Source organism: Myotis myotis, unplaced genomic scaffold (assembly GCF_014108235.1).
Source record: "Myotis myotis isolate mMyoMyo1 unplaced genomic scaffold, mMyoMyo1.p scaffold_m19_p_20, whole genome shotgun sequence".
NCBI classification, from domain to species: domain Eukaryota; kingdom Metazoa; phylum Chordata; class Mammalia; order Chiroptera; family Vespertilionidae; genus Myotis; species Myotis myotis.
In genome coordinates, this window is record NW_023416325.1 from 14,141,459 (window position 1) to 14,154,539 (window position 13,081).

General features: G+C 42.2%; 1 protein-coding gene across 2 annotated transcripts; it reads right to left on the reverse strand.

The window, feature by feature from the left end:
* Positions 1–1,737: 1,737 nt before the first annotated feature.
* Positions 1,738–12,809, reverse strand: DENR (density regulated re-initiation and release factor). 2 transcript variants are annotated; one of them, XM_036353913.1, is made up of 8 exons: positions 12,656–12,809; positions 11,779–11,893; positions 8,690–8,709; positions 7,916–8,000; positions 6,950–7,033; positions 4,019–4,135; positions 2,140–2,279; positions 1,738–2,035 (listed from the first exon to the last, which is right to left on the reverse strand). In XM_036353913.1, the coding sequence occupies exons 2-8, from the start codon at positions 11,882–11,884 to the stop codon at positions 1,991–1,993; spliced, it is 597 nt and encodes a 198-aa protein (XP_036209806.1). In that variant the 5' UTR covers positions 11,885–11,893; positions 12,656–12,809; the 3' UTR covers positions 1,738–1,990. The 2 variants fall into 2 exon arrangements, with proteins under 2 accessions (XP_036209806.1, XP_036209807.1); XM_036353914.1 differs by lacking the exon at positions 12,656–12,809 and adding an exon at positions 11,483–11,644.
* Between the last annotated feature and the right edge of the window lie 272 nt (positions 12,810–13,081).

A 13,081-nucleotide genomic window follows, 5' to 3' on the forward strand; every position in this document is an offset into this window, starting at 1 on the left:
GACACTTGCCTTCATAGGATAGACTCATGTTTTAGGAGAACCAAGACAATGTCTTAGAATTTAAAATCAAGAAAGAAAATTCTGACAAGTTATTAAAAATAGCTTATCCAGCCCTGGTCGGTGTGGCTCAGTTGGCTGAGCATCATTCACGCACCAAAAGGTCACCAGTTCAATTCCCGGTCAGGGCACATGAAGGAAGCAGCTGATGGATGTTTCTCTCTCAAATCAATAAATACATATTTTTAAAATAATGTATATCAAAACTATATTTGCATTTGAAGTTGCCCGCTTAATCATGACAAATCTCCTACACATATTATGAGGTAGGCTGTTTAAGGGTTAGTATTCTTTTTGCTAAAAATACTAGACTGTGAAAACATTCCACAAAACACACATAAATAGAATGTATGAATTAAAGTCATGCCTTGTTCTACTACTTCATTTTAATCAGAGATTAAAATATACTCTATTTTAAATTCAGGTCAAAGAAACACATTCACACATGTTATACACAAGGACAATTTTAATCCTGCATTTTCCTGCAGTAACATCCACTGCTGACTATATATGGATTGAAACTGCATTTGCCAAGAACTGTGAACATTAAGAATCTTTACATGAAGTCACATGTGTTGATATAGGCATACAGACATCTTCCAGCACCAACAGCATACATAACACACACCGCATGGTCTCGATGGATGAATTTGCTTCATCAGATAATCATATTTAGTAAAATTCACAGTTAATGCAGAATTTCTTTTTTAAATTTACATCTTTACTACACATTCTAAGATTTTAATTATTTATAAAAACATTCAAGATTGTAATTTGCATGGCAATAAACAATAGGTTCTAAATTTATTAAAAGAATCTATAGCAATTAAAATACCACCAGTCTTCAACTTGTAGCACCTGGCTTAAGACCTTTATAAAAACAAAAGTTTAAATTTGTTTAGTGCATTCATTATAATGGTGTTTCTCTTGTGAGAAAAACATGTTTCAGTTGCTATTTCCCAGACAATATATTGAACATGGGTTTATAATATCTGCAACTGGTTAGCAGGAGTTTACACTCAGATAGCCAGAACAAGGCCTCTGTAAATGGCCTTCCACTCAGAACGATGACAATGTATGAAACGGGTTTGGGGTCTGCCCCCTACTTAACATTATTAAACATGTTTCCAAGTATTCTTGGAAAATATTTTAAAATACAGGTGTAATAGTCTACTATATGAATGCACCATCATTTCTTTAACTATCTCCCAATTGTTCATTTATATCATTTGCAGTTTTTTTGACAGTAGGAGTAACATCTTGATGAACATAAGACATACCTTTAGGATAATGTCAAAGAAGTGGTTACTAGGTCAAACAGTGCAGATGGTTTTAAGGCTTGTCATATACTTGATGAATAATATTCAGAGTAGCCTGAACAACTCCAACCAGCAGTATGTTTACGGGCCCACAAAGTGGACTTGGTTGGTAACAATGAAGCCCATTCAACCACAAATCTATCAGATGCTCAGGCATCTCAGAACTATCACACCGAAGAAGCAAGGAGATGATTATGCCTGGGGATGAAGCCCAATTACAATTCTTTAAAACGTCACTCAGCTTTAAACCAGATTAAATCACGACCATTTGGAAAATGATACACAAAATAAACTTCCCACAAAAAGTCTACAGTGTTTTTCCAAAAATAAAAAGTTTAAAAGACAGAAAGAGAAGTCAGGACCAAGTGACCAAAAATTTTTATTTGACTAAATTCTATTTCATGCATAAGCATGACAGTCTCCCCTGTTTATAGGACTTTGGCAATAAAAAAACAAAACAAAACACAAGCAGCCTTGTACAGAACAGTGAAAATGCCAAGGGCGAGGGTAGTCCACAGTTTTACTGTAGGATAAATATTTTTTCTTTTCAAAAGGCCTCTCCCCCTTTGGCCAACTCTCAGTTCAGACCATTAAATACAGACAAATTCTCAAAATCACTTCTTCACTTCTCCAAGATCTTCAATACTATCATCATCCACCTATAAAACACAAATTACATCTCATGAGTTGTGATAGAAAATAACATGAAAGCAACCTGCCATAGTAACGTATTTCTACAGATGTGTATGGTCCATAGACTCACCTCTGGCCATTTTTCCTGAATGACATCAATGATGTCGTCTGTAAAGTCTCCCTGAATGATGATCTCATCCTCCCCTGTCACTGAGGCACCACAGGAGAATTTTTGAGCAAAAAATCTTTGTGCTTCTTTAAGATCAATTTCTGTTATTTTAAGAAAAGAAACAACAAAAGTATAATCAGAATTGTGTGTCAAGGACATTTTTCCATTTTGAAATTTAATCTGCATTTTAAATTCATAAAACAGATTGCATTCATGGGTTTCATATTCCTTTCAGAACAATAATCACCATCACAGGCAGTGGTCTTAATGCAACAATTCAAGGTAAACATACAGCCTCTGTACATAAAAATACCATCACCCATAATATTCATGACTCATATAGTAAGATCAAAATAAATCCAGGGCCCTAGCTGGTTTGGCTCAGTGGATAGAGTGTAGGCCTGCAGACCAGAGTCCCGGGTTCAATTCCAGTCAAGGGCATGTACCTCGGTTGCAGGCTCCTCCCCAGCCAGGGCCCTGGTCAGGGTGCATGCAGAAGGCAACCAATCAATGTGTTTCTCCCACATAGATATTTCTCTTTGTCTTTCCCCCTCTCTAAAAAAATCAATGCAAAAATATCCTTGGATGAAGGTTTAAAAAATAATAATAAACAAACAAATAAATAAATAAATCCAGGAACACATGAATTCCATTACATATACACTTCTGAGTACAATGAAGTTCTTTTGTTTATATCCCTTTCTTTATTCTTCTGTATCTCTTAAAAAAAAAAAAAAAGATAATTTACAGCAGAGAAATAAACCTAATATTTGTAATGTGGTCCAGTGATTGTTTTCCAATCTGTGTTGTCACACAAAGGGACCTTGATTTGCAGTTTCACTATTCATTCAAGGCCTCCCCGCAGGACCTTCTGCCACCACCACCTTCCCTCACCCTCTACTGTCATTCCCAGAGGGGACGAGTCATTTTGCAACCCTCCAAGTTACAGGGCCAAAGGAGCAGCACTCACTGGTGGGCGTCAAAAGGAACCCTATCCTTGCCCTCTTCATTCTACATAAAATGTGCCCATGTAGGAATTCTGGAGAGGAAAAAGTTAAACCAGTTCTTCTCTGCAAAAGACATTAAAATGTCTTCCAAATTTGATTTTGAAGCTATAGTAACAAATGCAGAATCTTATCCTGTATCTTCTTAGCAAAAACAGACCCATGAAATTTTTATGATTCCAGATTTTTAGAAAGAGAAATATATAGAGAGTTCACATGCTTTAAACACACTTAAGATCAAAAAGCAACTGTTTGTTACATTTGTTGCTTGGTGTAAAAAAAGAAAGAAAATTGTCTTTTAAAAGAAACTCTGTGTGTCCTAATAATTGCTCTGGAAGGAAATAAAAAGAGGTTTCCTTCAAACACATGGAAAACTGTAATTAAAAATCAATATATTAGGTCTCAATAAGAAAAGTAAGTAATTTGTATTTTTGCCTCCCTAAACAAAGCTAATGTAAGGTTATTCAAAGACTAATAGCAGAAATTTAATTAATGTCATTTACTTTCTATAACCTAGGACAGTGGTCAGCAAACTCAATTAGTCAACAGAGCCAAATAACAGTACAACGAATGAAATTTCTTTTGAGAGCCAAATTTTTTAAACTTAAACTATATAGGTAGGTACATTGTTATTAACTTAATTAGGGTACTCCTAAGGCTTAGGAAGAGCCACACTCAAGGGGCCAAAGAGCCGCATGTGGCTCGCGACCCGCAGTGTGCCGACCACTGACCTAGGACAAGTGAAGTTAAAAAATAAACCTTGTATCAGATTGGTTTAAATTGGCTAATTAAAATAAATGAAATAAAACAAAAAACACACTTAAGATTAAACTCACCAAAAGTTGCAAGGCCACACACCCTTGTTACGTATTTCTTCTTTGCTCTGGGAATTTTGGCTATCGTAACCTTTTGTGGTACAGTCTTCTTTTTTTGTTTTATTTGACCCCTTCCACCTTTATTTATTAAGGAAGAACTTAGCATTAGTTGTTTCACTTTCAACATAGTTAGAGAATACTGTCTTTAAAGTTGTTAACTTTCAAAAGGTACCAAATTTTATTTCTACAGTTGCTTGTTCTAATACAAAATTAATGAACACGTGCATGAGTATTCATTTAATAGATATTTAAGTAATATGTGCCAACCACTGAACTAAGGACACAAAACGAACAGAACACAGCCCCTTCAAGGATTCTCAAGTCTAGTCAAGTGCAACAAGAAAAGTTAAATCTAGCCCAGCCAGCATGGCTCAGTGGTTGAGTGTCGACCTATGAACCAGGAGGTCATGGTTCAATTCCGGGTCAGGACACATGCCTGGGTTTTGGGCTCGATCCCCAGTGTGGGACATGCAGGAGGCAGCCAATCAATGATTCTCTCTCATCATTGATGTTTCTATCGCTCCCTCTCCCTTCCTCTCAGAAATCAATAAAAAAATATATAAAAATAGAAATGTTAAATCTTTACAGCAACCTGCTATTCTAAATAATCCTATATAATAAAAGGCTAATATGCAAACTGTCCCCTAAGGAGTTCGACTGACCAGGAGTTACACCCACTGGGAGTTTGACCATTGCTATGACATGCGCTGACCACCAGGGGACGGCATGGAATGATGAAAGGCCCCAGTCTGCAGCTGGCAGCCGAGGGAAGGAAGGCCCAATCAGCCCTGATCGCCGGCCAGGCCTAGGGACCCTACCAGGCCTCTAGTATACTATACCTAGAGGCCAATGCACAAAATTCATGCAAGAGTAGGCCTTCCTTCCCCCGGCTGCCAGCACCGGCTTCCCCTCCAGCCGCCGGAAGGCACCCGGGACCCAGGCTTCCCTTGCAGCCTCGGCTTCAGCTGGAAAGTCGTCCAGGAGGATGTCCAGTCTAATTAGCATTTTATGCTTTTATTATGAGATAGGATCCATAAATATGACACTACCACAGCTTCGAAGAGGAGCGGCTAACCCTGCTTCTGAAGGACAGAATAGATTTCCTAGTGGAAGTGGCATCTAAGCTCCTGCAGAATAAGGAATTGTCCTGGCTGGAGAGGTTTAAGAAAGAACATTCCAGGAAAAGGAACGAGTTCAGAGGTAAGAAAAGGCATTATATCTGAGAGCTACACCTGTCTTGATGAAGCACACTATGGATATGCAGCAGATAAAGCCGGAAAAGCAAAAAGTTCTGTATCAGTCATTAAAGGAACAGTACATCAAGCTTGTAATTTGATTTTACATTGAAGGAGATAAGCCACTGAATGTGCAGGAGTAAGACGACCAGATTTATGTTTTGTCAAGATCACCCTACAGTGTGGAGGGTGGGTCTGTGAAGAGTTAGGCTGATTGGGAGGCCACGGAGCCTGCATTAGTTCAGGCAGAAATTAATCAAAATCTAAACCAAAGCAATGGCAATAGCAACGGCCACTAGGCACAGGATAAAGACAGTAAGTAAGAGAGAAATGTAACAGAATTTAGAACTGACTAAAGGGACAAAACGAGAGAACCTAAGATGGGTCTCAGATTTCTGGCTCAGATGACTGGGTAAACTGTGCTGTCATTAACTAAAATAGGGGAAACAAAAGACACAGATTTGGGACTTAGAAAGTTTACTTTGGAAATCCTGCATCTGAGGCGCCTATGGCACCATGCACATTCCCCATGTAGAGACATGGGCCAGGACCAGAGATACAGATTGGGGACTTCTAAGTGTCCAAGTTACGAACGTCGAACAATCACCCTAGGACAGTGGTCGGCAAACTCATTAGTCAACAGAGCCAAATATCAACAGTACTTCTTCAAAATAGACTCGCCCAGGCCGAAAACCGACTTCTGCGCATGGGCCACGAAGTTTCAATCGCATTGTATGCACGCCCACACGTGGAAATTTGGTGGAAGAGCCACACTCAAGGGGCCAAAGAGCCGCATGTGGCTCACAAGCCGCAGTTTGCCGACCACGGCCCTAGGAGAACAAGCAGAATGAAAGGTCAGAGGGCAGAAGACAGAATCCAGGGAAACATCAACTGAGGGACAGAAGGGAGAAGTCTGCACAGAAGACTGAGGAAGAGTGATAGGATGAAAAAGAACGTCACAGAAACCAAGGAAGTACAGCACTTCAAGAAAGGAGTCCTCAAATGCTCTTATCATTATTTAGCAATTACTGACCTTTATTAGAGGGTTTCAGTAGCATGAAAGTTAGGTTAGGACAGACTGGGCAGTGAACAGGAAGCGAATGGCTAAGAAGGGAAGCAGGGGGATAAGGCAAAGAAAGACATGGGCTCTTTGGAAATTTTTTGAAAAGATGCAAAGTCCTAAAAATATCTATAGGCTAATTTTAGTCACGGGGAGAATAATTAAGGAAGAAGAAACAGGAAGGGACAGGATCCAGAGGAGAGACAGACAGGTATATGCAACATCAGTAAAAAAACTGTCAACTGAGCTGTCAGAATAAGAAAAAATTTATATAAATGTTCTCGCTCTAATTAAATAGGATACACAGATAGTTTAATAAGGCAACAAAGTTTTCACATCATCAAGTTGGCTGGTTGCTTTTTACATATGTATACGGCAAATAAAGCATGTTTTCTTAGGTCTAATTTGCTGATAAAGCCACAAATCATTCCGGATCCAATTCCCCCCTGAAAACAAGATTCTGTACCCCTCTGAATGATATTCATGAATTACAATTACAGGCGGGCGTTACTGATGTTGGAAATGCTTTCATCACCGATTTCCACTGGCAGAGGGAAGGGAAGTTTGTGTCCATCAAATCGTGGAGTTAGGTCTCACCTCTCTTTTGTTTTTTCTTTTCTTCCTCTTCTCCTGCTGGTCCTTGACCCTCACTAATTCCAGCTTCTTGTTTGGGTGAATTTTCTAGATGTAAAAACAAATTTCAAAAGCATTAACATCACTTCCTACTAATGTAAAAAAATCAAATCACCTTTGAGCAACCCCATACAAAAATAATCAATTTTACAACAATTGAGCGTGACTATTATTTTTGTTAAGCCTCACCCGAGGATATTTTTTCCATTGATTTTTAGAGAAAGTAGAATGGAGGGAAGGGGAACAGGGGAGAGACGGAGAGAGAGAGAGAAGAGAGGCATTGATGTGAGAGAGACACATCGATTGGTTACCTCTCGCATGGCCTGACCAGGACTGGGGATCGAACCTGCAGCCCAGGTACATGCCCTTGACCGCGGATCGAACTAGAGACTCTTCAGTGCACAGGTCGATGCTCTAACCACTGACTCACATCAGCCAAGGCCTTCCCCAATAATTATTATCTCCCTGTTCCCTGTTTATCACTACTTAACATAATTATGTCATTTGTCTCATTTTACTTATTTTATTTGTCTCCCCTTCGAGAATATAATTTCCAAACACATCTTTTGTTTGCTGCTTTATCCTCATCATTTGAAACAGGGTGTAGCATATAGTATGCTCACAGAAATAATTTGTTAAATGACTGAGTGAAAATATATTTTTGCCCCTAAATCATTTACTCTTCTTTATATAAAAAAGGTGGTATTTTTAACATACGCTGTCTCAGAGACAGAAGACACAGGAAGCAGTGTGTGATTTGATATAAGGAATTTTAACCCAAGAACTTAAGATAGTTTTAAAGTTCATAAGTATAGGTTATAATTCTGTAATTATCCTACTAAAAGAAGACTTTTTGTATCTTTAAAATAATACCTTATGTGCATTTGTTTGGGTATACAAGTTTTGATGAAAGAAAAAAAATGTTCATACCTACTGTAAGTTTTGCGAACTCATTTGGAAAATTCTTCTCTAACCACTGTCTACATTTAGCAACATCAGGCATATATTCACAGTACTGGGTGGGAAAAGAATAAACAGAGTTACAACAAAACATTTTCAATCAACCAATATATTTTCATTTAAAAGCATTCCCAGTACTTGCTACATAAAGAATGATAAAACTAACTACTTCCACCTGCTGTCTTATCCACAGGAAATCTATATTCAACCAGGAAACACCCCATAAGAAATCAGAAATAAAAAGAAATTAGGCAGCTCCTCACTGTAGTAATTTCTTTCTTTTCCATCAAACAGAAGGGCCATTAGAAAGGGAACAAACAAAAACAAGTACATCTACTTCTTGCTCTGGGCACATGGGTGCCTCATTATTTTCATGGCTTGCCCACAGAGCCTGACTTAGAAGCTTATTAACAGAAGTCTTACACATAATTCATGCTTTCCTCTGCTTGCATGTCAAATTTTGGCTTTAAAGTTACTCTTGTTTTATTAGCTGACTGACTATTCATGAGTGCCATGCAAAAACCCAAACTGTATGGCTAAGTGCAAAAGATGTACACATGAGACTCAAAATCTAAAGATTAATTTGTAATTCCATAAAATTATTCTAAACCAAGTTTGTCTATTAAAAGGTTGAAAATCTACTACTAAATGATAGAAAATGAAAAATAAGAAAAAATTTCTCAAGATAGCTGTAAAATCAATGATCTCAAATACAGAAATTAAAAGAATTTTAAAAGAACTTACCTCTGTTGGTAATGAACACACTGGGGAAATGGAGAGAAAAAGATTTAGAAATTTAAATACACACACACACAGCACTCATCATAACTTTAATTTAAAATTGACAAAATGCCTCATTTGTACTTTTTTCTATATTTTTTCTGTACTACTTTTCAAATGCTACCATCATGCCTTGCTTGTTTGAGGCAAAAGGCACATGGTTAATATCACACTTATAAATTTCAGTGGCACTTTGCTACCATTTCTTTGCAATATACTTTCTCCTTTTCCTATTACTAAAAATAATAAAATAAAATCAATTTCCCTCTACAAATCACTTACTATTTGTAAACTAACTTTTCAAGGCAAAAATCTCACAGTCACCTTCAAATGTCACATCACTAAGTGGAACAACCTGACATTATATGGGGATGATCTTATAGTTATGCTGTGTCAATCTGACCATTTTTTCTTTCTTAGTGGAACCTAAAATAATGGTACATCTTATAAAATAAAGAATTCCAGATTTGATGAAACAGGATATAAAGAATAGCTCTTAACTACACAAGTATACTTTTCTAATAATAATAATAATAATAATAATAATAATAATAGTTAGCATTTATCGTAATACATTCTTTTTTTAATATATTTTAATGATTTTTTTACAGAGAGGTAGGGAGAGAGATAGTCAGAAACATCAATGAGAGATAAACATCGATCAGCTGCCTCCTGCACACCTGCCACTGGGGATGTGCCCACAACCAAGGTACATGCCCTTGACCGGAATCGAACCTGGGACCCTTCAGTCCGCAGGCCGACGCTCTATCCACTGAGCCAAACCCGTTAGGCCGTACATACATTCTTGTCTTAGTTGCTGTACCAGAAGCTTGATACGAATCATCTGACTTATTTTATAGGCCTCATGAAATAAGCCTCTAGCCCTCAGTGAAGTTTGTTAACTTGCCCACGGTCAGGTAGCTGGTGATGCTGGAGTCAGGATGCAAACTCTGGCCATGACTCTAAAGTCAAACAATATAACCCAGTAAAACACATATATAACAAAACTCAGCCAACACTACAAGAAGTTCCCCCGCCTACTCTCTTACTGAGGTATTTTACACTAATTTTAAATTACTATCAAAGGTACTTTTTAAATGTTTTTATTGATGTCAGAGAGAGGAAGGGAGAGGGAGACAGAGAAACATCCATGATGAGAGAGAATCACTGATTGGCTGCCTCCTGCACGCCCCCCACCAGGGATGGAGCCCGAAACCCTGACCGGGAATCGAACCATGACCTCCTGGTTCATAGGTTGACGCTCTACCCCTGAGCCACACCCACCAGGCACTATCTATAATAATAAAAGGGTAATATGCAAATCAACCAGATGGCCGAACAGCGGATGATCTTCCAGACAACCTTCTGGATGAAGCTGAGGCTGCGAGGGCCGAGGCAGCTGCCGCCAGGGCTGCGAAGGCCTACTCTTGCATGGATTTTGTGCATCGGGCCTCTAGTCAAAGATATTCAATAAAGGATGAGTTGATACAACTTTTTAACTCAGTAACATCGCCTCTCCTTCTACAGTCCTTGAACTCCAGGGGAGGAGGTCTCTATTCCACTCACAGAATGTAGGTCCATGAAAACAAGGATCTTTTCTGACTTACTCCCTATGCAGTCCCCAGCACCTAAAACATTGCTAGGCACATAATAACTGGTCAAATATACTTTAAAAAATTAGTGTTTAGCCGAAACCGGTTTGGCTCAGTGGATGGAGCGTCGGCCTGCGGACTGAAGGGTCCCGGGTTCGATTCCGGTCAGGGGCATGTACCTGGGTTGTGGGCGCTTCCCCAGTGGGGGATGTGCAGGAGGCAGCTGATTGATGTTTCTCTCTCATCGATGTTTCTAACTCTCTATCTCTCTCTCTTCCTCTCTGTAAAAAATCAATAAAATATGTTAAAAAAAAAAATTAGTGTTTACTTGCCCTTTTACTGTCTTGTACCTTCAAAGTTTTCTGAGACTTTCGAAGATGCTAATAAAGTTAGAGCATTTCCGCCCTAACTGGTTTGGCTCAGTGGATAGAGCGTCGGCCTACGGACTGAAAGGTCCCGGGTTTGATTCCAGTCAAGGGCATGTACCTGGGTTGCGGGCACATCCCCAGTAGAGGGTGTGCAGGAGGCAGCTGATCGATGTTTCTCTCTCATCCATGTTTCTAACTCTCTATCTCTCTCCCTTCCTCTCTGAAATCAATAAAATATATATATTTTTTAAAAAATTAGAGCATTTCCAATTCACAAATATTTCTGTATTGAAAATGAGGCAAATATTCAAAGGAGGGAATCCTGATTTAGGCTAATATATATATATTTGTTAATCCTCACCCGAGGATATTTTTCCATTGATCTTTAGGGAGAGTGGAAGAGAGAGGGAGGGAGAGAGAGAGGGAAAGACAGAGAAACATGGATGTGAGAGAAACAAACACATTGATTGGTTGCCTCCTGCAGGAGCCCCAACCAGGGCCCGGGCCAGGGAGAAGCCTGCAACCAAGGTACACGCCCCTGACGGGAATAGAACCCGGGGACCCTTTGGTCTGCAGCCCGAGGCTCTATCCACTGAGCCAAACCGGCCAGGGCTATTTTTAATCAAACCAAGAACCCTGTCCCAAGACTGTCCTTCCACACACATCGCTGAAACCCCCTCCTCCTCCTCCTCGCTCCTGACACCCTCCCTCTGCTACACTCGCACAAAGCTGTTCGCGCCTACAGGCGTGCACCAAGCTTTTTCCTCCCCGCGTCCCTGTCATATCCGAGAAGCGACCTCCTTTAACAGCGAGACTAGCCAGTAACATCCGGCTGAAACCGTCTATCTGCATGTCTCTCTTCCAACAGGACTGTTCGCTTCGCCGGGGGGCCAGGTAACAAGGCACAAGCCCCGCACAGGTGGGGAAAATGTGTTCATCTCTCCCGTCTCAAATGAAGGATGCACCCCGCGACGAAGACCGATGGAAAAAGGAGGAAGGGAACCAAACGTGAAACGATGATCACAAGGCATACACACACAGTAAGCAAAAAACACAACAACAAAAACAACAAAAAACGCTGCGGCACACTTGCCTCCGCAGTAAAGGACCCGGAGGGGGTAATCGGCATCTAACTTGGTATTGCTCCTGGAGTCTCCTTTGCAGTCATGGCCCCCGGATTCGGAACTGTCAGCAGCCATCTCACAGACCTGTAAGCCGGGGGAAAAGAACACACATCTGCACGACCGCGGGCCGCGACCCCGGGGCAGCCGTGCCCGGGTGTGGCCCTGCCTCGTCCCCCACCAGGAATAACCCGAACCCCAAGTCCGTTTCATCTCCCCGCTGTCAAGTGGATGATGAGGATACAAGCTGCCATTAGGATTCACAAAACGCGAGCCGCTCCGGGCGGACACAGGGCACACCGTCTTTATCAGGCCTACGGGGAAGCAAGCGCCTGGGGGGCAGAGGGCACTCGTCCAAGAGGAAAGAATGGGGGGAAGAACGGGCAGGGCAACTTCGGTGGAGACCGGGAGGGCAAAAGGTCTGGGGTGACTAGGTAGGGGTGCAAACCCGCGGCAATAAAGGCCACCCAAAGGCCCCACAAAGAAGGGGTGGGTCCCCGGAGGTGCCCCGAGGGCAGGGTGTGGGGGCAGCTACACGCCAAGGGAGTCAGGAGCCGGGATGGGAGTGGGAGAGGGCGGGGAGACCAGAGTCTCGGGAGAGAAAATAGGGCAGGAGAGCCGAGGAGGCGCAGAAAGTAAGGGAACTGGGGTGACAAGGGCGGTCCAGGTGGGAGAGCGGGGACCGGGAGCCAAGGGGCTAATCCCGGGGACAACCGAGGGGCCCATGTGGGCGGGGATGTGGAGACGCCCGGCCCCTTCCGCCGGGCGCAGCACCTTAGCTTCCCCCCGCCCCACACGCTCTCTACACGCGATTCTCCCAAGTGGGAAAGATCACGGGGGACCGTTTACCCGGGCGGTCGTACAGCCGCCGACGCCTCCGCTCCCGCCACTACCGCCAGCTGAAACGACACATGCGACTCCTCTTCTCCGGCCCGGGCCACTCGAGAGCCCGTCTGCCGGCGCGGTCCCGCGAGACAATGAGCCTTTATCGCGAGACTCAGGCCGCCGCTGGGTGGCTGTCGCGAGAAGCCGGGGAGGCGTGGAGGACGTGCGGAGCATGCGCGTGGCGTTCGGGGGCGGGGCCGAGCCGCCGAGGGTCCGATAACCAGTAGGCGGTGCTCGTGACCCGCGAGAGAGGTCGGGTGGCGGGCGGCCTGAGCGGGCGCGGGGAGGCCGATCGGAAACGTGCGTCGAAGTCCGCAGTGACGCCGGGTGAACGGGCCGCGCAGTCTGGGATGCGTCCTCCAGGACGCCTGTTGGATGAATCAGCCCTCC